Source organism: Stegostoma tigrinum, chromosome 16 (assembly GCF_030684315.1).
Source record: "Stegostoma tigrinum isolate sSteTig4 chromosome 16, sSteTig4.hap1, whole genome shotgun sequence".
In the NCBI taxonomy this organism is placed as follows: domain Eukaryota; kingdom Metazoa; phylum Chordata; class Chondrichthyes; order Orectolobiformes; family Stegostomatidae; genus Stegostoma; species Stegostoma tigrinum.
The window spans coordinates 38,692,489-38,717,584 of record NC_081369.1 but is presented as its reverse complement, the minus strand read 5'-3'; the positions used below and the strand labels follow the sequence as shown (position 1 = coordinate 38,717,584).

Here is a 25,096-nt window from a genome sequence, read left to right as displayed (position 1 = left end):
ATGGGAGAGATACAATGGTATGATGCGATATTTTAAAATGTTGCAAATTGATTCACATCACCCGACTCTTGTCCAGGTTAATGTCATACCTTTCAGATAGTTTTGGCTCTCTGGTTGGCAGACCAACAGTGTTGAAGCAGAGGACAGTACATATTGCCAGTTAACCTCATGGGATTCCAAAACTTGTTGAAAATGTGTGATCACCTCCTCTGCACTAAACAGTACAAATAGCTGCAAAATGAGAAGACATGATTAATGAAAAGTTTAAATCATAGTTTTAAAGGTTAAGGAAAATGTCAATTTTGCAAGAGTTCATTTCACTGGAATTGAAGGGGATATGGCCTGGTGGTATAAGGAAAGGAAATTAGATGGATAATATGTTACAACATTTGAAAAATAGAGAAGCTTTAGTTATCATAGGCTGATTAACTGTGTTTAAAAATGCAGAGCTGTAATGTGCTGACTGCAGAGAATGCACCAAATTTCAGAAGCCTTGGAGGATTAAAAGATACAGTACTGAACTAGCTGCCACAGTCTTGTGCATTAGTAAGCATACATCTGAAAAGAAAACAAAATTCACTGGAAAGAAGTAATGTGAAAGCATGCAAAAGATAGGAAAGGATTAAGAGAATGGCACCATTATTTCAGCCAAGACAAATAGACTCCTCAACCTATAATGTCAAATGGAGATAATCAGTTGGCTTCAAAATTTAACCACTTTTTGAAAACTGTGGTAATAAATCATTATTCCTTTTTTCAAAAAAAAAAAAATCACAGAATCTAATGAAGTAGAACCATCACTGCAGGACAAAGATACAGTTCACTCCAATGTTTTCTAAAATTAGCACTTTTTAGAGAAAGAAAAAAATCCGAAATGGGCTTGGTGGGTCAGGCTTACAGAGCAACCAAGAATGAACACATTTACATCAATTTTGGCTACTAACCAATCATTATTATTCATGGCAAAATTTGTTTTAAGCTTAGGATCAATACAGCTCACAATTGCAGAACTCTACTGCAGAAATCTACCTCAGATCCTTAGGTAGCGCACCTTCTAAACCTACAATCATTTTCACCTAGGGAAAAGGGCAGCAGTTATGTGGGGACACCACCACCTGCAAGCTCCCCTCCACATCATATACAATCGTGACTTGGAATTTTATCACCACTTCTTCACTATCGTTGGATCAAAATCAAAGAAGACCCTTCCTAAAAGCATTGTGGGTCTACCTATAACACATGGGCTGCAGCAGTTCACAAAAGCTGCTCACCACCACCTTCTCAAGAGCAGTAAATACTGCTCTAGCCAGTGACACCCATACCCTGCAAGTGAATAACAAAAAAAAAATGCAATTTGAGAATGCATCCTTCTTTAGACACATTTCACTGTAACATTGTCGTTAAGGTCCCCTTTTGCAAAGGCAACTGAAATTTGCAAGCCCATGCACATTATTCTTGTTGCAGACATGGAGCCAATCTTATGTTCTCTAACCTATTTATTACAAATTATAAATGATGCCACAGAAAATCCAAATTGGATCTCTCTGCATCATGTATTGTTTAATATTGTCTTCTGCAAGTAAGATCAGAAAGTTTAAAAAGTCGCAAAGTTGGCAATTGTTGCTTTTTATAAGAAGCAAAAGAATTTAGAACATTTCAGCAAAATCTATTCACACCATTTTGTTTAAAATGGTATAAGAGATAGAGTAATTGAGGTAATAAGATAATAAGCCTCAAAACTGCTCACAGTCTGTAAAAATAAACATATTGTTAGTTGTCACATTTATCATTAAACCTCTCTTAAACAGTATGTTAGGTAGTTCCTGGACTGCTTGTTGGGCAAATCCCCTCTGGCTGTGAATTGAGGAGAGATAAGGCAAACATTTTGGTTATCTTCTTTGAAAGAAAATGAGGCAAACTTTCCCCAGGGACAGAAGGCTGGGATGTAAGAGGGTAGCCTATTTTGTATTAGCCATTGAAGCCTGTCCCACAATGCAGTATGTTTGTGGTTAATCTTCTAGCTCAATTCATGCCCCATCAACATATGCCTTAATTGACTTAGTTCCCCAAAATCTCTCTCTGCCTTGAATATACTAAACAACTGAGCATCCACAACCTTCTGGGATACAGAACTTCAATGACTTATGAAAATGCGAACAAATTTAAGCCTAATCTATTTAATTACTCCTCAGAGGGAAATACCTTCATATCAAGTTAATTTGGTTGAGACAGAGGTTTAGTTAATGCCCTTAGTTCCTAATTTTGGTCACCAAGCAACAACGTTTCTGGTATGGTATTTAGATTTAACACAATTATGCCTATTGGTATGATTAATTTGCCTATCTTATCACAAATGTTTGATGTATTCAGCTAAGGCATCTATTAAATTTTATCATTTTTACATGGTTTGACCTTATTCACTGATGCATTATCACCATTATACTTTTTCATCCCCTTAGTTTAATGCATCATTGTTCTGTAGCCTTAATATTTTATTTAAATTCATAAGTATACCTTCACTTAAACACTTTCAAACCTCACCCCATGCACTGTTTTGTATTATTTCACAAAGTTAAATCATTCTGATTTATTTGCAATATGATAAATTTCTATCTGGCTGAGTGTTACTAAATGTATTCACAGTTCCCATTCAAAAGAATCAGAGGAGTGTGGTATCACGTACAAAAAACATGACTATCCAGGTAAAGTCACACAGGAGCAGACTCGGTGTTCTAATAGTGTTGTTACCACGTGAGCAGTGAGTCTTCTCCAACTTGATAGTGGATCCTCCACCCTTTAGGGAGGAGCAACTGACACCATTGAACCAAGAAGGTATCTCTACTAGAACTGAATTTACAAAGCAATCATAAATGGGGTCATTCAAAGTTCAAATGGCGCGTCAGTAAATTTTACAGACTCGAAAGAACTCATTAGTTTCGTATCGCAGTTTTAAGATTACTTCAAGTCAGAATTGGAATGCAATGTCTGTGCAAACTAAAGGAATGGTTTAACTGTACAAACAGCTGAGGTATCTTTGTCCCAGAGTTGTACTGTCAAAAAAGAAAAAGCATTTTGATTGAGAAATTTTGATTTAGTTAAAAACATATTCAACCTTTTATTCTGAGAAAGAACAAAAAAAAACGTGTTTCACTGAACTGAAGTTACTCAGCTTAAGGAGTCACAATTATGAAGAAGTCAGTGAGCATAGATTTGAGATCCAATCACAACATACACTAGAGTATGTTCTTAAAGTTTTCTTCAGGTAAGAACAAAGGAATGCATCACAACTAAAGTACAGAGGAGCATGAAAGAAGGGTCTCGACCAGAAGTGTCAACTTTCCTGCTCCTCTGAAGCTGCTTGCCCTGCTGTGTTCATCAAGCTTCACACCATGTTATCTCAGATTCTCCAGCATCGGCAGTTCCTACTATATCTGTAACAACTGAAGTACACTTTGGTTCACTCATTTGAGCTCAGTGCAGTTTATAGAAATACAATTATATTGATTAAAAGTCAATTACCTTTCTATACAAGGTTACTAAAAGTGGCTTAGTTTTAGCAAAGCACCATTCTCCCTGCCTGCGAATTGCGTCAGATGCTGTGAAAGGAAGAAAATAAAATGCTGAAGTTATATATTATAAAACATCCCTGTTGACGGAATTTTTATTTATAATCAATCTTTTTGGTACTTGAAATATGAATCTTGGAAATGGCTAAAGGCATGCTTTCTGTTTTCGCTGTTCATAGAAAAACCAGAGAAATAGTTAATTAACACCCTTAACCAGCTAACCATTTGAGATGACCAGATATTCAAGAATCACCCCCCCAGACTGAGTACAGCAGAGACATCTACTCTCCGTAGTTTACTGTGCACTCCTTTTAATTGGCTTTCCTTCCCTTTGTAGGTGATTATTCTGGCTTTGGTACAAAGTAGACAGTTGCTGGTGGTGCCCTCTGGATCTCTCAGCCAGGCTGACACTCTTCATCCATTAGCTAAACAATGAGTGGTACTGGGTTATCCAACAGCATTACAAACAGACAGCCTAGAGAATCGTTGGCTGACTCTTTTCCACCCTCAGCCCAACTCTGGTGCAGCCAAAATCACCATCATATTGAAATGATAACTCAGCAGAGATCAGAGATTCAGCCTTGAGCCTATGGTTCTATATGACAATACTGCAACGTGATTGCTTGGTAGTCAAATGGTTATCCTGTCAATGGTTCCCTCAGCAGACTGTCAAAGTCATTTGGCAGAATGCCTCATTGTCAGAACTTTCCAACAAGCACAAGGCGTTGCTTGGACAGTGCTGAGAAGGGCACTGCCTGTCAGATCCTTCATGTATGCCCGCTCTCTGTGCCTCACCCTGGAAGTGTCTGCACTGGAAAAGTGACCATCACACATCTGCTTCTGGAACATGCCTATATAAAGAAAATCTAGAGGGATGCAGTGGCTCTCGTTGAGGTTCAACCCAAGCAACTCCATGACACAGGACTCCACGTGCTGTTCCCAGGAAGCGCACCAAGACAAACAATGGCTGTGCCTGGGAGAAGGGCACTCTTTGGTCAAAGCTTGTTGGTCTTCGACTGTAAAGAGGCAACTTCAACTGAGTGTTGCAGACTGGTACATTCCAAGGTCAAAAGGATATGTGCAGAGGGGCACACTAAAGCTTGGGGCAGTGGGGTAAGACTACCATTTAAGATCTTTCTGCCAAAGTACAATGAGGTGCATTCAGTTGTTAGACCCTCTCAGTGCCTCAAAATCTACATGAATAGTGCTCTGCATGAGTAGTTAATGCCTTTGGTTTTGCAACTGCAGGGAATTTCAAATTTCAATGTTGATTCTTTACAAACAAAGATTGTACATAACCGCTTTAGTATCTGTGTAGGACATAAAGATATTTTTATGGATAAAGTATATTTTTGCAATCAAATAAAAGGTAATCATGTGGCTATCAGGGGTCTACTAAACAGTGGTTGCAAGGGAGAAATTACATCTTTAGTCTTTAACTACATTACACACCCTCAACAATAAATAGCAGCATACTTGAGTAAAATTTAAGATGATATAGTTTATGCAATTTGAACTATCTTTGTTCCAGATAGTGACATTAGATATATGTAGCAGCCAAACCTTACAAAGTCTGAGATGGAGATCAATAGGCACCTGATGTCGCAGTACGCAAATCACAGTTTCCACTGGATCTTCCAAAAAGATCCATGCACTGGTTAACTAATCTTTCCAGCCTCCATCAAAATCCCAGAGATCTTGCTGAATTATGTGCAATATAATTGCAAGTTATTGTTTCTCTCTGGAGTGAAGAGAAGAATTTTTTTCAAGACCTCTTAAACGTGCTGTAATAATGTGGATATTTGACGTTGACACACTTGTGATTGAACACTCCTACTTGGTCTTCTGCTGTAAAGAGGTGACCTCAACTGAGTGTTGAAATACCAGCAGTGTGGCCTTTCCAGCCAGAAATTCTAGACATGCAATTTTAAAATCGCTCCAATGGAAAGAGTCATTTCTACAATATTGCAGGAGGCAGCCAATGATACAAAACTTCTTTTTTCTTGATAAGTGAATATAATATACCACCTTCCAAAGAACATTATTCATTTTATGATTGGAGATGTTGCTGTGTTACTGACTAAAGATTCAAGCATGATAGAAGAAAGAAAGAATAATTTTAAAGTAATCCAAACTGTTTTTCATCACTTGCAAAAGGAAAATTAAAGTAACATCTTTTGAAATGCATAAAGAATGGCAGTCAAAGTCAGTCTGAGGTCTTAATGTAATTAAGAGTGACCTTAAAAGAAAAATGTTGTCCAATATGTTGATGTTACTTATTGTTACCTTCAAGCACAGGATTGTAGGTCAGAACCTGTGTCAGTGTGTGGTAGAAGAACTGTTTTAGTGAATCCAGAGAGATGGCACCATGAAACAATGTCACATCAAACATATCCAGCCTGTGAAACCCAAAACAGGATCAATAAAAATTATTAATAAGTGAGATATTAGCCATAAGCATATTGACTTCAAAGATCATTACCAAAAAGTTGTCCTATGGAAATTAATTGCAAGATCAGCAATCTGGCAGCATCCGTATAGAGAAAACTAACATTACGAGTTCTGTGACGTTTCCACAGATGCTGCCGGACCTGATTTGTTTCTCCGGCAATTTCTGTTTTTGTTTGCTTCAGGTCTCCAACAACCTCAGTTCTTATTTTAAGTTCCACTTTAGGCCAATTTCAAATATTGACTCCTACTATATAACTGAAGGTTCCCGAATAATTTCGAGCAATCTATGCATTCAACACAATACAAAATATGGAACGAACATCTTTATCTACGATGACATACATTTCTCTCAATTCTAGACACTATACCCTCATCCTTAATCACCAAGGAGTGAATGAACTGATAATTCAATATTGAATGATTGTTATTCCAGCAGGCATGACTTCACATTTAATTGCACACAGAAGTTAAACACAAGAAGACATTCCTTTCAAATCAAATTACCCGACAAATGATCATATAAGAGTGTGTACCATTTTGTTGAGTGGATGGCTGGTTTGTGATGTGGGGCAATGGTAACAGCGTGGGTTCAATTGCCACACCAGCTGAGGGTACCATGAAGGACTCTTCTCCTCAGCCTCTCCTGAGGCACGGTGACCTTCAGGTTAAACTATCACCAGTAATGTCTCTCTAACGAGAGAGCAGCCCTATGGTCTGGTAGGACAACGACAACTTTGACATGTGTATGCCTGCTTCTTAATGGGCAATCAAATAAGTTATTTAAAAACTGCAATCCAAGATAAACCAGTTCAAATCTTAACGTAATCTCAAATCTTACGTCCTTCTGCCAATGCAGATGCAGACCGGTCACAAGGTCTGCATCTATGCTAAGGCACAGTTAGAAGATTAATGAAAGAAACTCAAGGAGCCTAAAACATCCCTCTAGCCCTCAAAAAAACTGAAAGAACTACAGATGCTGGAAATGTGAAACAAAAACAGAAATTGCTGGATCCTTCTGAAGAAGTGTCACTGGACCTGAAATGTTAACTCTGATTTCTCTCCACAGATGCTGCCAGACCTGCTGAGATCTTTCAGCAACATTTGATTTTATTTCCACCAGCCCTCCTGTCCCTTCCATTCTATACACATTTTCCCTGCAGCATCCATGCCATTCCATGTTCCCCATGCCCCTCTAATTTGCTTAAAGAGACAGTACTAAAACATAACAATACCATAAAGTTTATACTCTAACAGTTATAAGCTTCTCCCATAATAGGAAGCTGACCTAATTAGGGATACATTCCTTGGAGTTTAGAGGATTGAGAGGTGATCTCATTCAAACATTCAAGACTATAAAGGGCTTGACAGGGTAGATGTTGGGGGAGGCAGCAGTCGGGTTGTAATGTCGCTGGACTAATGACTCGAAACTCAGGTTAATGTTTCTGGGACACGGGTTGGAATTGCACAATCTGCCGTGTTTGCATTTGATTTTAATAAAGATCTGGAACTGAAAGCTAATCTAATAGCCGTTGATTGCTGTAAAATCCCATCCTGTTCACTAATGTGCTTTAGGGAAGAAAATCTATTGTTCTTATCTGGCCTGGTCTACACATGACACCAGACCCATAGCAATGGGATTGACTTGAGGCTATCTCAGCCATTTTCAAGGGCAATTAATCAGTTCAAGGACAACTCAGGATGCCAGAGACACTTGCATAACACAGAAGCTATTTTTTGAAAAAAACCAGCTTGCTTCTTCTGAGATAATGGGAACTGCAGATGCTGGAGAATCCGAGATAATAAAATGTGAGGCTGGATGAACACAGCAGGCCCAGCAGCATCTCAGGAGCACAAAAGCTGACATTTCGGGCCTAGACCCTTCATCAGAGAAGGGGATGGGGAGAGGGTTCTGAAATAAATAGGGAGGGGGGAGGCAGACCGAAGATGGATAGAGGAGAAGATAGGTGGAGAGGAGAGTATAGGTGGGGAGGTAGGGAGGGGATAGGTCAGTCCGGGGAGGACGGACAGGTCAAGGGGGCAGGATAACGATGGTAGGTGGGAAATGGAGGTGTGGCTTGAGGTGGGAGGAGGGGATAGGTGAGAGCAAAAACAGGTTAGGGAGGCGGGGACGACCTGGGCTGGTTTTGGGATGCAGTGGGGGAGGGGGGAGATTTTGAAGCTTATGAAGTCCACATTGATACCATTGGGCTGCAGGGTTCCCAAGCGGAATATGAGTTGCTGTTCCTGCAGCCTTCGGGTGGCATCATTGTGGCACTGCAGGAGGCCCATGATGGACATGTCATCTAAAGAATGGGAGGGGGAGTGGAAATGGTTTGCGACTGGGAGGTGCAGTTGTTCGTTGCGAACCGAGCGGAGGTGTTCTGCAAAGCGATCCCCAAGCCTCCGCTTGGTTTCCCCAATGTAGAGGAAGCCACACCGGGTACAGTGGATACAGTATACCACATTGGCAGATGTGCAGGTGAACATCTGCTTAATATGGAAAGTCATCTTGGGGCCTAGGATGGGGGTGAGGGAGGAGGTGTGGGGGCAAGTGTAGCACTTCCTGCGGTTGCAGGGGAAGGTTCCGGGTGTGGTGGGGTTGGAGGGGAGTGTGGAGCGGACAAGGGAGTTGTGGAGAGAGTGGTCTCTCCGGAAGGCAGACAAGGGTGGGGATGGAAAAATGTCTTGGGTGGTGGGGTCGGATTGTAAATGGCGGAAGTGTCAGAGGATGATGCGTTGTATCCGGAGGTTGGTGGGGTGGTGTGTGAGAACGAGGGGGATTCTCTTAGGGCGGTTATTGCGGGGGCAGGGTGTCAGCAATGTGTTGCGGGAAATGCGGTAGACACAGTCAAGGGCATTCTCGGCCACTGCGGGGGGGGGGGGAACGCGGATTTGCGGGAGTGGAATGCCTCATTCTGGGAGCAGATGCGGCGCAGCCAAAGGAATTGGGAATAGGGGATGGAATTTTTGCAGGGGGGTGGGTGGGAGGAGGTGTATTCTAGGTAGCTGAGAGAATCCCCCTTGTCCTCACATACCACCCCACCAACCTCTGCATACAACGCATCATCCACCGACACTTCCGCCATCTACAATCCGACCCCACCACCCAACACATTTTTCCATCCCCTCCGCTGTCTGCCTTCCGGAGAGACCACTCTGTCCTTGACTCCCTTGTCTGCTCCACACTCCCCTCCAACCCAACCACACCCGGCACTTTCCCCTGCAACCGCAGGAAGTGCTACACTTGCCCCCACACCTCCTCCCTCAACCCTATCCCAGGCCTCAAGATGACTTTCCATATTAAGCAGAGGTTCACCTGTACATCTGCCAATGTGGTATACTGTATCCACTGTACCCAGTGTGGCCTCCTCTACATGAGGGAAACCAAGCGGAGGCTTGGGGACCGCTTTGCAGAACACCTCCGCTCGGTTTGCAATAAACAACTACACCTCTCAGTCACGAACCATTTCAACTCCCCCTCCCATTCCTTAGACGACATGTCCATCATGGGCCTCCTACACAGTGCCACAATGATGCCACCCGAAGTTTGCAGGAACAGTAACTCATATTCCACTTGGGAACCCTGCAGCGCAATGGTATCAATGTGGACTTCACAAGCTTCAAAATCTCCCCCTCCCCCACTGTATCCCAAAACCAGCCCAGCTCATCCCCTCCCCCCACTGCATCACAAAACCAACCCAGCGCGTCCCCGCCTCCCCAACTTGTTCTTCCTCTCACCTATCCCCTCCTCCCACCTCAAGCCACACCTCCATTTCCCCACCTACCAACCTCATCCCGCCTCCTTGACCTGTCCGTCCTCCCCAGGCTGACCTATCCCCTCCCTACCTATCTTCTTTTCTCTCTATCTTCAGTCTGCCTCCCCCTCTCTCCCTTTTTATTTCAGAACCCTCTCCCCATCCCCCTCTCTGATGAAGGGTCTAGGCCCGAAACGTCAGCTTTTGTGCTCCTGAGATGCTGCTTGGCCTGCTGTGTTCATCCAGCTTCACGCTTTGTTAGCTTGCTTCTTCTGCCTGGAAATCTAGACAAAGGGACACTAACAAATCAAGGCCAATCATTTATGACTTGGATGAGGAGAAACTTCTTCACCCAAAGGATTGAGAAACAACTCCAGATAGTTGTGAATGCTCCCATCATTGAATATATTTGAGGTTGACATTGATTTTTGATGTCTCACAGCATCAACTGATAGGAGGAACAGGTGAGAAAATAGACTTGAAGCTCTAGACCAGTGAATTCAACAGGTCATATCGTCCACTTTAGCTCAGACATTTTCTTGGAGCCTTGTTTGCTATTTAGAGGAAAGTTAACTTTTCAATCTCTACTATATGTTCACTCAGCTGAGGCAAAGACAAGAAACTTGGAAAAGACCAAAACAAGGAAGGAAATTTTAACTTAGAAACATCAAGTCGCAGCTTTAAGTTAAATTCTTCCAGCACCAAGACAAAACCAATTATGAGAACTTGTAGCCATTTCCACATACCAGACTAGAGTTGTTTTCTGTCCAGCTGAGTCTTCCTTTTCCCCTTCATTCCGAACATTGTCCAGTAACCCTTGAGGAAAGAAAAGATATCCTGATAAGGAGACAGAATCACACCTTAATAGTAACAAGATACAAACATATGAAGTAGGAACAGCAGCAGATCACACATCCTTCTCGCCTGCTCCACTATTCAATAATTGATCAGATGAGTCTACATTCATGGATAATCCTGATGACCTTTCATTGACTTGCTTATAAGGAATGGGTAGCACTATGGCTCAGTGGTTAGCACTGCTGCCTCACAGCACCAGGGACCTGGGTTCAATTCCACCCTTGGGCGACTGTCTGTGAGGAGTTTGGACATTCTCCTAGTGTCTGCATGGAATTACTCCAGGTGCTGCAGTTTCCTCCCACAGTCCAAAGATGTGCAGGCTAGGTGGATTGGCCAGGTTAAATTGCCCGTAGCATTGTGCAGTCTACATGGAAGCCATGGGAAATGCAGAGTTACAGGGATGGGATGGGCCTGTGTGGGAGCGTTAGAGTGGATTCGAGGGGTTGAATGGCCTGTTTCCACACTGTAGGGAGTCTTCTTTATCAAGAATTTTTCTCCCTTTACCTCACAAATATTTAGACGTTCTACATCCACCATGTTTTGAGAAAGACAGTTCCAAGAACTCAAAACTCTCTGAAATAAAAAGTTCAATAACTGTGTATTAAATGGGCAACTTCTTCATTTCAAAGTAATTCCTACCTACAGAAGCTTCTACATGACAACATCTTTTTCATATGAACCCTGTTTAGGCATTTCAGACCTTATATATTTCAGTCATTTCTTACCCTTCGAAATACACCAGCCGAAACAAGCCTAGCCTGCCCAACCTTTTCTCAAAAGGACAAACAGTCCATTCTAATCACTTAATTTTGGCATGACTAGCCTGTTCCATATTTATCTTTCTTTCATTATAATTTTCAAACAATCTACCTCAAGAAATCAGTAAAAGAGACAACATTATTTACATCAAACATTATGCGGTCATTTAATTGCCATCTCAAAATCACAATAGCTGCCTATGGAGAATGAACTTTACTTACATGGAATCATTTTGCCCAACACCGTGAAACAGATCTGTTTGTGAGAAAAGGAAGAGAAAAAGCAGTACAATTTGAAAATGCAATTTTTTCCCCAAGATTTGCAGTTTTCCTACAGAAGACATTTTTCTTGATCATGATGTTTATCCTGGCCGTTAATAAGTTTCAGCGCAAAAACAAGATATTTTTCTTCAGTCATCCCGATACAGGGAAGTGAAGGATTAATGAAGATTGGTGCACTGTTTCAAGTGTAAAAAAGTAATTTATTTCTGAAATTAACACTTAAAATATGAAAAGGGAGGGGGAAATGTGGTGATGGTGGCATGTCTGACGGGGTCAGGCACAAATGAGTTACCAGATGATTTGGGGCCTGCAAATATTTTAGTATTATGCCAAGTGTGACAGATAGGCTAAATAACGAATGGCCAGACAATCTGACTGCAATGGTGGACCAATTTACTAGAATCAATATTGACCGGTAGGATTAACCAATCTCTGAAAAGTTTCCAGTGGCATATCACAGGGCTGAGTGTGAGGCCCCTTACAGTTAGTGGTATATTTCAATGACTTAAACTTAAATATGAGAGACATGATGGGGAGGTTTGCAGGCAACACAAAAATTGGCCGTGGATTTTATAGTGAAGAGGACGGCTGTGTTTTGCTGCGATGGTATTAATGGTTTGGTTGAATGAGCAGAAAAATGGCAAATGCAATTCAATCCAGGGACGCGTATGCATTAAAAGAAAGCAAACAAAGCAAGGAAATGCAAAAGGAGAGTACAAGAGAAGTAGGAGAGATGAGAGATTTTGGAATGCATGTCCACAGGTCCTGGAAGCTAGCAGGACAGGTTGATAGGCGTAAAGAAGACATATGCAATGATTCCTTCGCTAGATGCGATACTGAATACAGAAGGACTTAAGTAATACTGGAGCTAAACAAAACATAGATAGGCACAGCTGGAGTTGTGTACACAGTTCCAGTCACCTCTTTAGAGGAAAAGTATATTGTTCTGGAGAGACTACAGCTGAAATTTATGACAATGTTTCCAGGGTTTAATAATTGCAATTATGAGGCAATATTGAATAGACCACAGTCAATTTCCTTATTACAGATGAGGCTTAATTGAGGTGTATGAAATAGTGAGGGACTTGGATGGAGTAGACAGGATTTCTCAGAGGACAGGTCAATTACAAGAGTGATTAAGAGCTATGAGGCAAGTCAGAGGTTAGGAATCTTGCAGTGTGTAGCTCATCTCCCGATTCCCACAAGCCTGTCCACCATATATAAGGCACAGACTATGAATGTGACGAAATACTCCCTTCCTGCCTGGATAGGTGCAACTCCAACAACAGTCAAGAAGCATGACACCATACCGGACAAGGGAATTGGTGTCACATTCACAAATATTCATTCCCTCAGCAACAGCAGTACGTACTATCTGCAATGGGTGCTGCAGATATTTGCCAAGGCTCTCAGACAGCACCTTCCAAACCCACAGCCACTATCATCAAGAAGGACAAGAGCAGCAGATACATGGGAACATCATCGCCTCCAAGCTCCCCTCCAAGCCACTGACCGCTCTGACTGGAAAAATATTGCTCTTCCCTCTGTGTCACTGGGTCAATATCCTGGAGCTCCCTCCCTAACAGCATTGCGGGTCTACCCACAGCACATGGACTGAAGCGGTTCGGGGTAGCAGCTCACCACCACCTTAAGGGTGACTAGGGAGGAGCAATAAATGCTGGCATGTTCAATCAGAGAGATCCACATCAAATGAATTAGTTTTTTAAAAAACATATATGGTAATTGGTGAAAAAGTTAAAGGCAATATGAGGAAAGGCCTTTCCACACAGAGGGTGGTGGGTTTCTGGAATTCACTGCCCAGCTCGTTGGTCAAGGCAGAAGCTCTCAACTTGTTTACACAGAACCTGGATCTGCACTTGAAGAGCAGTAACCTACAAGAGTATGGAAAACCGGATCTGAATGGGCAACTAGCTTATTCAAACCGAAGGGGAGTAGCCCGTTTCTGTGCCATAACTTTTCTATAGTTGTATGTGCCAGTTCCCAGAATGGGTGGGGATCCAACAGGGTCAGTAAATAGGGAATCAGTTTAACAGTTACTCAGGAGTTACTGCAGGTTTTCAATTCACTAACTTTGCCTGGGTAACTATTAAGTCCAAGTAAAATTGAACCCTCTGTTTTAGGACTTAGAGGAGCTTTCTTGAAAGAATCCAGAGAAGCTCATGAATCACCATAACAGTGTAATTTTACGAGATTGTGGCACACAGCACCCTCCACCCTGGGTGGAAAGAGATAGGATCCCTGCACGCAGGGGCCTCCACTCAGAATCTCAGCTCTTGTTATTTTAATAAACCTGCTGGACATGTTACACCACATCTCCAGGCCAGGTGGGACTTGAACCTGGATCTTCTGACCCAGAGGTGTAGACACTAAAACTGGACCCCCAGAGCCCCATTTGTGGAACCCTCTCCTCGTGGGAGCTGTTTCACTGTCCACCACCTTTCACAATGGGATTAGGCAAGACTACAGAGTTCAGATCTGAACTGCTCGTTGTCCTAATGTTACAGTTTGTCTTGTGTGGTCTGCAAGTGGTCCAGCCAAACATGCCCGAAAGTTTAAGCATTGAAAACTGCGACTGTTTCATTCGAGGAATGCAAGTGCGAGCACATGCACAGATTGAGGACCAACTTCAAAGAAGCTAAAGGAAGCATAAAGATCTGCCCAGCTTGAAGAATGCTTAAATGTTATGCACACAGTGAGAGTTTGAAGCAGAGGTTACCTGACTGGGAAAGGAAGGAGGAAGAAATAGTGAGTAGTTGTGAACTGTTGTGATAAAAACTGCAATTCCATGGAAAGGACAATTTTTAAACTAAAAAAGACCCTTTATTTCCATAGATTAAATTCCACGTCACCTACTAAAGAAAATACTGTTTAGTCAATACTGTGCTTTCATGGGAGAAATTTTTCAAATATGGAATTCTTACAGATGTTAACTGGAAGTCTGAATTTCTCTTTATAAGTTTTGACCTCTACAGAAATTATAATTTACTCATTTAAAGATGAATGGCAAGACAAAATTTAACCAAACACTCTTTTGAATGTGTGTATTTAAAAAAGATTCAGGAAGGACTTCTACACATAAAGGGCTTGGAACTCTTCCACAAATGGCAGTGGATACTATATCAGTTGTAAATCTTAAATCTGAGATAGGTAAGTTTTAATTGAGCAAAGATACTAAGGAGTAAGGGCCAAAGGCAGGTGTACGGAGTTAGGCCACAGATCGGCCACAATCTAACTGAATGGATTGAACAGGCTCAGGGCTGAAATGGGAGCCTCATGTTCCAATGTTTAACTGGAAGGTATTGGTAATGGTACTGGCACTGGAAAAATACAGAGCTAATACCATGTTAACAGGGGCACTCTGCACATCTACTGAATGGTGGTAAAATTCATTCTCCTAATGAGTATAGTCTATATTCACAAAGTTGCAATTTCAAAAACATTGCAGAACTCTGTTAGTAATTCTGGGTCTAATAAAGAAACAGCAAATGAATCATCCTCACCTGCATTAAGTGCTGCACTTTAGGGTTTGATTCCACAAGATTCAGGTTTTGAAATCCATTTCTTACCAAGACAGTCACAATATCTGAAAAGACAAAACAATGCTGATTGCGGGTTTCTCCATCGTGGCCAATGAAAAACATACACAATCTCTATGAAGATAAAATGTTGCAGAACAGAAATAAAAAACAGAAGTGCTGGAAACATAGGGTCCAATGACCACAAGAGGAAAGCATGTTTGAACCATGCAGACCTGCTGAGAATTCATCATGTTTATTGTTATTCACATTACTATAATTATCAGTTCTATTCATTGCATTCATGAATCTTAGTTGAAAAACACATTAAGATACATTATTATATAAAAATAGCAACAGGATCCAACAATCTAAAATTAATAATGACAGTTAGTATCGTAATACAACCCTCAATCACCTGGACACACTAACCATAGCCAATGAAATTTCTGGGTTCATCGGTCAAGAGATCTTTTCTGATGATGGGTGAGGTGCCTAGTCCAGAAGCCAGGCCATAATTAGCAAACTCAAGAGTCAAGGAGAAGAGAATAGTTTACATTAAATTAATTTATTAGCCAACCAACATTACGGGGTCAATGGCCAAAGTATTTCTGAAAGACTGTAGTCGACAAAGTATGTAAACAATTGCTTGTGGCTTCACTTATCTTGCTATTGGAAACTTATTCCCAAGTTTTCATCACAGCACAACTTCCAAAGTTGTAGTGCAATATTTGTTTAACATTATTCAGTGAGGGAATCACCAGGGGGTGCAATTTACTGGCTACTGGCCATCTTTTGCCAAGCCTGGGAAGGGACCATATTTTGCTGGATCCATTTGACAGGTGGTGTTGGTGGGGGGCGGGGGGGGGCAGAGATCAAGACGACTGCAAGAAGGCATACGCCTTTGGGTAACAAACAAAAAAAACAGAAATTGCTGGCAACGCTCAGCAGCTCTGGCAGCATCATTGCCGAGAAAACAGAGTTAACATTTTGAGTCCTGTAACCGTTCCACAGAACAATTCTGCTCTTCAGTTCTAAAGGAGGGCCACAGGACTTGAAACTTGAACTGTTCTGTCTCCATGAATGCTACCAGTCCTGCTGAATTTCTCCAGCAATTTCTGTTTTTGTTTGTTTCGGATCTCCAGCATCCACAGTTTTTTGGTTTATTTTAGCTTACGGTAATTCAGTTGACCGACTCCATTTTACAATATGGAACTACTTTTTGACTTTTTTCTAAATTAGAATAAGAACAGTACAGCACAGGAACAGACCCATCAGCCCAACATAACAGTGCCGACACATGATTCCTTTCTAAAACTAAACACCTTTTGCCTCTATGCAGTCCACACCCTTCTATTCCCTGTCTATTCAGGTGTCTGTCAAGATGCCTCTTAAACACTGTTACACTGTTACCACAACCACCTCCTCTGGCAGCATATCCAGGTACTTACCACCCTCTGCGTAAAAGAACTTACCTCTCACATCTCCTTTAAATTTACCCCCTTTAACCTAGTAATTGACATATCTGCCCTGTGAAAAAGGGTATCCTTTCTATCCATGTATGTCAAAATTTTGTAAACTTTTACCAGTTCGCCCCTCATCCTTTAACATTTACATGAAAACAAACCAAGTTCAACCAATCTCTCCTCATAGCTGAGATCCTCCAAACCAGGCATCAACCTGGTTAACCGCTTCTGTACCCTTTCCAAAGCCTCCACATCTTTCTTATACTGTGGTGACTAGAACTGTACACAATATTCAAAATGTGGGCCAACTAAAGTTCTACACAGCGGCAACACAACTTGCCAATTTTTACACTCTTATGCCCTGAAGGCATGCCAAATATCTTCTTGACTACCTTATCCACTTGTGTTGCCACTTTAAGAGAACTGTGGACCTGAACACCTACATCCTGTATGTTGATGCATCTGAGGGCTCTGCCATCTACTGCATACTTCCCTCCTGCATTCAATCTTCTAAATGCATCAACTTGCATTTGTCTGGATTAAACTCCATCTACCATTTCTCTGTCCAAGTCTGCAGCCTCCTGCTGTATCCTCGGGTAATCCTTCCCACTATCCGCAGCTTCCCCCACACTCGGTGTCAGAACACAACTAGTCACAGGTCTCCAGTCAGAAAAATACCTTTCCACCTCTACTTTGTCTTCTATGACTAAGCCAGTTCTGTATCCATCTTAACCAGCTCACCATGGATCCCATGTGGCTTCACCTTTTGCATTAACCTGCCATTAGGGACTTTGTCAAAGGCCTTGCTAACAACAAGATGTCCAACCTCAATTATCTTTGCAACTTCCTCAAAAAAACCTCAATCCAGTTTGAGACACACTACCACCCCACGCCCCAAAAAGCCACACTGCCTATTGCTAATAAGGCCATATTTTTCCAAATGTGAGTAAATCCTATCCCTAAGAAACTTGTCCAATAATTTCCTTACCACTAATGGTTGGCTTACTGGCTTGTAATTTCCTGGGTTATCCCAGTTGTCCTTCTTAAATAAAGGAACAACGTTGGCTATTGCCCACTCCTTTGAGACCTCTCCTGCAGCTAAAGGGGATACAAAGTTTTTGTGCAAGGCCCAAGGTTGAGGGTTTTGTATTATACTGTGTGTTTTCACATTTCAAAATCACTCTTTTCACCTAATAGTATCTGCCTCTGTACTTCTTCATGTTGGTGTTCCTCTTCAGTTCCCAAACAAAGGAGGCACAGATCAGTGAAGAGCCAGCCAACCACCGCAGAGCCATCCAGGTTACTGTTGACAGAGCAGAAAATCAAGGCGTCTTCTCCAACTGCAAGCTTACAAGCCTGGTTTGAAACATCAGTTTATAAAGTTCATGCTTCCTAGTAATTTTCAATGACAGTGCTTTGTTCTCTAAATCTTTGTCCAACCAATTTCCCAATTTCAGGCATAGCTGCATTTGTTTTTCATTGCTCCAGACCTGTCTCCTGCAACTTCTCAATCATGGTATAACATGATAAAGCAGCTGCTGAGAGTCAGGGACATACCAGGTCACTTTAGAGTGAATTCAGACAAAACCACAGCAATTACACAAAATAAAACTTGAATACTTATACTGATAAAGAGGTGGGAGTTGGAAGTAGGGGGCAGGGAAACAAAAAAATTAGGCAGTTCAAAACAAAAGAAACTTATCATTGAAAGGAGGAACCACGATTTTTACTTAAATGGCTAAAGGGGTATCTGAACCTAAATATACCACTACAAAAAAAAATACCGCAGCGATCATCTACGCGAATAAAAGCAAGAGCCCAGCACTTTCCAACAATTTCTATTTCAATCAAACGCCTGTATCCTTCCTGTACAGATTTTAAAAACTGGTGCAATCTGAAATTTGAAACTTGTGGCCTCTCAGAACAGAGATGCATTTTCACTATTCAGGAAACAAATTATGGGTTTGCGATGTACAATGTTAGCATCAATCTGTAGCAAGGTTTACTTAATGCAACTTTCCAATAAAAGATTTATCACAATCAGCGATAGTAGGAACTGCAGATGGTGGAGAATCTGAGATAACAAGGTGTAGAGCTGTACGAATACAGCAGGCCAAGCAGCATCGGAGAAACAGGAAGGCTGACATTTTGGGTGTAGACCCTTCTTCAGAAAGTGTGAAGGGGAAGGGGGTTCAACAAAGCGGTCCTCGAGCTTTCGCTTCATGGCCTCCTCTACATCGGGGAAGCCAAGCGCAGGCTTAGGGACCGCTTTGTGGAACACCGCCGCTCGGTTCGCAACAAACAACTACACCTCCCAGTCGCAAACCATTTCAACTCCCCTCCCACTCCTGAGATGACATGTCCATCCTGGGCCTCCTGCAGTGTCACAACGATACTACCCGAAGGTTGCAGGAACAGCACCTCATATTTCATTTGGGAACCCTGCAGCCCAGTGGTATCAATGTGGGCTTCACAAGCTTCAAAATCTCCCCTCCCCCGACCACATCGCAAAAGCAGCCCAGCTTGCCCCTGCCTCCCTAACCTGTCCCTCCTCCCACCTATCCACTCCTCCTACCTCAAGCCCCACCCCCATCTGCTACCTACCAGCCTCATCCCATCCCCTTGACCTGTCCTTCCTCCCTAGACTGACCCATCCCCTCCCTAACTCCACATCTACACTCACCTTTACTGGATCCAACCCTGCCTCTTTGACCTGTCTGTCTCCTCTCCACCTATCTTCTCCTTTACCCATCTTCTATCCACCTCCCCATCTCTCCCTATTTATTTCAGAATCCCCTTCCCCTCCCCCATTTCTGAAGAAGGGTCCAGACCCGAAACGTCAGCTCTTCTGCTCCACTGATGCAGCTTGGCCTGCTGTGTTCAACCAGCTCTACACCTTGTTCTCTCCATCAGCACTTTTTCTCAAGCCATGTTATGTATGAAGAAGTCATAGCATATTATAAAAGAGGTGATAAATCCTCTAGTGTGTCAAAGTTTTATATTTAACAACCAATATGCAGGCAAAAATATTGCAAATTATGTTATTATAAAATTTAACTTTATAAAGCTGAATGGCAATAAAAACAATTCATCAACTACCATAATGATATTAACAAAGTATTAGGATTGTAGAATAGAACAACTACCAACAAAATCATATCAGCAGTCAGTATAAAATATAATTGCTCTGAGTACTTCGAATTCAGATAAGTAAGAAGGAAAGATCAGATACAAAGGGAGATATTTGAAATAGCACAGTCATCCGTTACACTCATGTTCTTTGCTTCACTCTGTGTGGCAATTCAAGTTATTTCTGCAGCCCCAAATGAAAACTGTCTGCATGACTTCACAAGGCAACCAGCCACTTAGCAAAGTTGCCACCACACAACCAATCACTGATAATGGAATACAGAATTCTGCTTATTTCTGTCATGGACGTACCTTGCCAACAGTTCCTCAAGGCTCACAATGCCTTCCTTGTGCAAACGCCAAACAATTTCCAGAGTGGGTAATTCCTACGTCAAAGAAAAATGAAAATAACCCTATCGGCGACAGCCATGAGAGTACAGGCCCTATGAGAACATAGCATGTATACAGTACTAGGTAAAACCATCAAGTACAGCATAAATCAATATCAGGGAATAAATAATATATTGAAGTCAAGGTTAAGGAATGCTCTACACTGAATAGAATTACACCCACTGACAAAATAGCACAAGTAGTAAAATTTTGAAAACTTTTTTTTAAGTATAATAACATGGCATGGACAATTAACATGGATAATTCTCATAACTGGAATGTACCAGTACAATAGGTAATATATTACAATGGGCAGGACACGTTAAGTTTATCCCATTTTTTAAAATTAGTATCAAGTTACAACATGAAGGAACAGAAGCTCTTGTGGTACAGTGACAGAGTCCCAGCCTCTGAGCCAGGAGACTTGGATTCAAGTCCCAGCTACCCCAGAGATCTGTCATGACATGACTGAACAGGTTAATTAAAAATGTTGATCAACATATTGTGAGGCATAAATACAAAACTGCTTACAAAAAAAAGCCACGGGGCTAATCGACCCAACAGCACCTTATCTCGTGCTAACCAAACTTCCAGGCACAAAAATACTGCATAATTCTACCTTACTTAAATTATAGAGATATTTATTCCAGCTGTTCATTGCTACAGTGTTGGTTTTGCAGCTTGTGCTATCACCAGCTATCTACCTCCAGAATGTATATTTAGAATTATGATTCTCAGTCACATAAATGTTGCTAGTCTTCAGATTTTTCTCTCAGGGACACCTTTTGAAAAGTCTGAATAGAGAATGAATTCCGCAGGCAAGGAACATGCCATAAATATCTTTCAGTCTAAAAAACTGTAATGTTTTAGGTGAACCGCAGAATCCCTTGTTTTTAAAAGAGTATTTCAGAAATTTGACAAGACTACATTATATAAAATTCTTTGACATTAAAGTAAAATCACACAAAAGCAACATTTAAAAATATATATATCCAACTCTTGAGACATGTGTGTTGCTGGCTGGCCAGGATATGCCTGTCCCATGTTTTCCTTGATAAGGTGGTAGTGAGCTGCCTCTTGAACCTCTGCACTTAACATGCTATAGATTGAGTCACAATGCACATAGGGATGGGATTCCAGGATTTTGGCCAGCGACTCTGAAGGAACGGTGATGAATTTCCAAATCAGGATAGTGAGTGGCTTGGAAGAGAACCCATAGGTAGTGATGCTCCACGTATGTGTTGCCCCTGTCCTTCTAGAAGGAAGTGGTCACAGATTTGGAAAGTGCTACCTGAGGAACTTTGGTGAACTTCTATAGTGAATTTTGTAGATAGTACATACTGCTGTTACCGAGTGTCGGTGGTGGAGGGAGTGGATACTTGCTCAGTGTGGTGCCAATTAAGTGAGCTGCTTTATTCAATGGCATCAAGCTTCTTAAGTACTGTTGGAGCTGCACTCATGCAGGCAAGTGGGGAGTATTCATTACTCCTGATTTATGCCTTGTCAATGGTGGACAGTTTATAGGAAGTTAGAAAACGTATTACTTGTCACAATATTCCCAGCCTCTGACCTATTCTTGTAGCTACTGTATTTTTATGGCAAGTCCAGTTGAGTTTCCGGTCAATGGGACCCCTCTTGATGTTGATAGTGGGAGATTCAGTGATGATAAAACCATGGAATGTCAAGGGTGAATGGTTAGATTCTCTTTTGGAGACGGTCATTGCCTGGCATTTGTGTGGCATGATGTTACTTGCCACTTGTCCAAATCTTGTTGCATTTGAACATGGACTGCTTCAGTATCTGAGGAGTCAGGAATGGTGCTGAATGTTGTGTCATCATCGACGAACACCCCATTTCTGACCTTATGATGGAGGGATGGTCATCGATGAAGCAGCTAAAGATGGTTGCGCCTATGACATTACTCTGAGGAACTACTGCAGTGATGTTTTGGAGCTGAGACAACTGACTTCCAACAACCACAAACACCTTCCTATATGCCAGGTATGATTCCAACGAGAGTTTACCCCCGCTTCCCATTGATTCCAGTTTTGCTCGGGCTCCTTGATGCTTGATTGATGTGGCCTTGATGTCAAGAACTGTCACTCTCACTTTATCTGGGAAAATGGGATCATAGACAAAGGAGTAGGCCCTTCAGCCTCTTGAGCCCATTCCACCAATCCATAAAGGCTAATCTGTGACCTAACTCCACATACCCTGCCTCGGGCCTATATCCCTTGATAACTTCCTCAATAAAAATTTGTCTCTCTTGGATTTAAATTTAACTGAATTTGCATCACCCATCATTTGAGGAAGAGATTTCCAAACCTCCTATGTTTTGCATGTAGAAATGCTTCCTAACAACTCTGCTGAATGGCCTGACTAATTCTTAGAATATAATTCCCAGTTCTAGAATCTTCAACTAGTGGAAATAGTTTATCTTTGTCTACCTTGACTTTCCCTGTTATTATCCTGAGGACCCCCAACCACCGCTTATCCTTCCAAATTTTGGAGAACACAGGCCTAATTTGCCTAATCTCTCTTCATAATATAACCCCAGAAGTCCAGGTATCACCCTTGCAAACCTGTGCTGAACTCCCTTCAGGGACAAGACATTCTTTCCAAGGAGTGGTGCCCAGATCTGCTCGTTGTACTCTAAGTGGAGTCATTGAGCTTTACAGCATGGTAATAGATCCTTCAGTCCAACTCGTCCATGCCAACCAGATATCCTTAATAAATCTCGTCCCATTTACCAGCATTTGGCCCATATCCCTCTAACCCTTCTTATTCAGAAAAATACCTTTTAAATGTTGTAATTGTACCTGTGTCCACCACTTCCTCTGGCAGCTCATCCCATACACTTACGACCCTCTGCATGAAAAAGTTGCCCATTAGATCCCGTTTAAATCTTTTCCCTCTCGCCTTAAAGCTAAACCCTCTAATTGTGGACTCCCCCAAATCCAGGGAAAAGGCCTTGACTATTTACCCTATCCAACCTCCTCATGATTTTATAAACCACTGCAAGGTCACCCCTCAGCCTCCAACGCTCCAGGGAAAATAGCTTCAGTCTATTCAGCCTCTCAATATAGATCAAACTCTCCAACCTGGGAACATCCTTGTAAATCTCTTCCGAACCCTTTCAAGTTTCACAACTTCCTTCCCATAGCAGGTTAACCAGGATTTTATATAACTGCAGCGTGATGTCTGCATCCTTGTACTCCAGCTCTTTATTTCTGACGGCCAGCATTCCACTACACTGTCTATTTTCTGCACATGTTCATATTTTAAAGAGCTTTGCACCTGAAGCCCTACATTTCATTAGACATGCACTGTCTTGAACCCACTACAGGTGTCAGGCTAACTGGTCTGTAATTCCCCGGTTTCCTGCTGTCACCCTTCTTAAACAACAGAGTGACATTAACAACTTTCCAATCCAGAGATACAAGCCCCGAGTCTCTGGAACTCTGAACTTGTGGAATTCAGCCCTTTTGTCCATGTTTGAACTAAGCTGTCATGTGGTCAGGAGCTGAGCGGCCCTGGCGGAACCCAAATTGGGCATCACTGAGCAGCTTGTTGCTGAGCAGGTCCTGCCTGATAGCCCTATTAATGCCACTTTCCTAATAATCAAGAAAAGAGTGACAGAGAGGTAATTGGCCAGGTTGGATTTGTCCTGTTTTTTTGAGTATGGGACATATCTGAGCATTTATCCCACATTGTCGGGTAGACACCAGTGTAGTGACTGTACTGAAACAGCGTGGTTAGGGGAGTGGCAATTTCTGGAGCTCAAACTTTCAGTAATATAGCCAAAATGTTGTCAGGGCTCATAACCTTTGCAGCATCCAGCACTTCCAAACTTCACATGGAGTGAATCAATTTGGCTGACAACTGGTACCTGCTAGGGACCTCTGCAGGAGGCTGCAATGGATCATCTACTTGGCACTTCTGGTTGAAAACTGTTGCAAATGCTTTAGCCCTGTCTTTTGCACTAATGCGTTACCCATCCTTTCAGAGATCATAACGCTACACTCAGTGCATAATTTACAAAATAGAATATAAAAAGCTGCTTGAAATATGTTATAAATTTCTAGGCTGCCAAGCTGTCACTGTCAGGAATACAACGGTAGAATGTAGGCTGGATTAAATTCAATTTGTCAAAGTTGAAATTTCTTAAAGGACTTAGATTGTTTCTCTTGCAGTCTCAAGAATTTATTTCAGGTTCACCACTGACATGTGTCTCCAACAGAAATACAGCTTTAATTGAAATTACGCTCAATTCAATATTTTACTCACCTTTGCCTTCCAAATCTCTTCAATGAATTGCAGTCGGCTAAGCATGTTGGAGGACAACAGTTCTTGCATACTCTGCAGTAAACAGGCAAACATTCTCTGCAATAAGAAGTCAGTCTTGGTGAATAATAACATATGAGAACCGAAAACATAGCATTCTCCCCTTTTTATCCCATTACAAAATGCCTACTTTACTTTGTTTTATGGATAATTATTAGTATCTAGATTATTTTCTTCTTCAACTGAAAACAAAACCTGTTTCTTTTTCCATTATGATAAGCATTCCACTTTATCCATAAAAATTGTCTTGATTGTCACCATTCCAAATATTTCCAATAAAAATGATTGCATACTTTACTCACACACACGGACCAAGCTCCCATTAAATATCTGGATGTGAATTTGCTCGCTGAGTTGGAAGGTTAGTTTTCAGACGTTTCGTCACCATTCTAGGTAACATCATCAGTGAGCCTCCAACGAAGCGCTGGTGTTATGTCCCACTTTCTATTTATCTGTTTAGGTTTCCTTGGGTTCGTGATGTCATTTCCTGCGTTGGTGATGTCATTTCCTGTTCTTTTTCTCAGAGGATGGTAGATGGGCTCCAAATCAATGTGTTTGTTG

At 41.8% G+C, this 25,096-nt stretch overlaps 1 protein-coding gene across 6 annotated transcripts in view; it reads right to left on the bottom strand.

The window, feature by feature from the left end:
• LOC125459989 (Fanconi anemia group A protein-like) overlaps nucleotides 1-25,096 on the bottom strand; it is an 88,459-nt gene that overhangs the window by 57,661 nt on the left and 5,702 nt on the right. For all 6 annotated transcript variants that reach the window (XR_007249147.2, XM_048547001.1, XM_048547002.1 and 3 more), the window contains 9 exons: nucleotides 24,479-24,574; nucleotides 20,114-20,187; nucleotides 17,863-17,975; nucleotides 15,192-15,274; nucleotides 11,611-11,644; nucleotides 10,519-10,588; nucleotides 5,853-5,965; nucleotides 3,520-3,596; nucleotides 90-231 (listed from right to left, as the gene is read on the bottom strand). Coding sequence is in view for 5 of the 6 variants with exons in the window: in XM_048547001.1 (XP_048402958.1) it covers nucleotides 90-231; nucleotides 3,520-3,596; nucleotides 5,853-5,965; nucleotides 10,519-10,588; nucleotides 11,611-11,644; nucleotides 15,192-15,274; nucleotides 17,863-17,975; nucleotides 20,114-20,187; nucleotides 24,479-24,574 (802 nt within the window). In the remaining variant the exon portion in view is untranslated. The remainder of the gene's footprint in view (nucleotides 1-89; nucleotides 232-3,519; nucleotides 3,597-5,852; nucleotides 5,966-10,518; nucleotides 10,589-11,610; nucleotides 11,645-15,191; nucleotides 15,275-17,862; nucleotides 17,976-20,113; nucleotides 20,188-24,478; nucleotides 24,575-25,096) is intronic.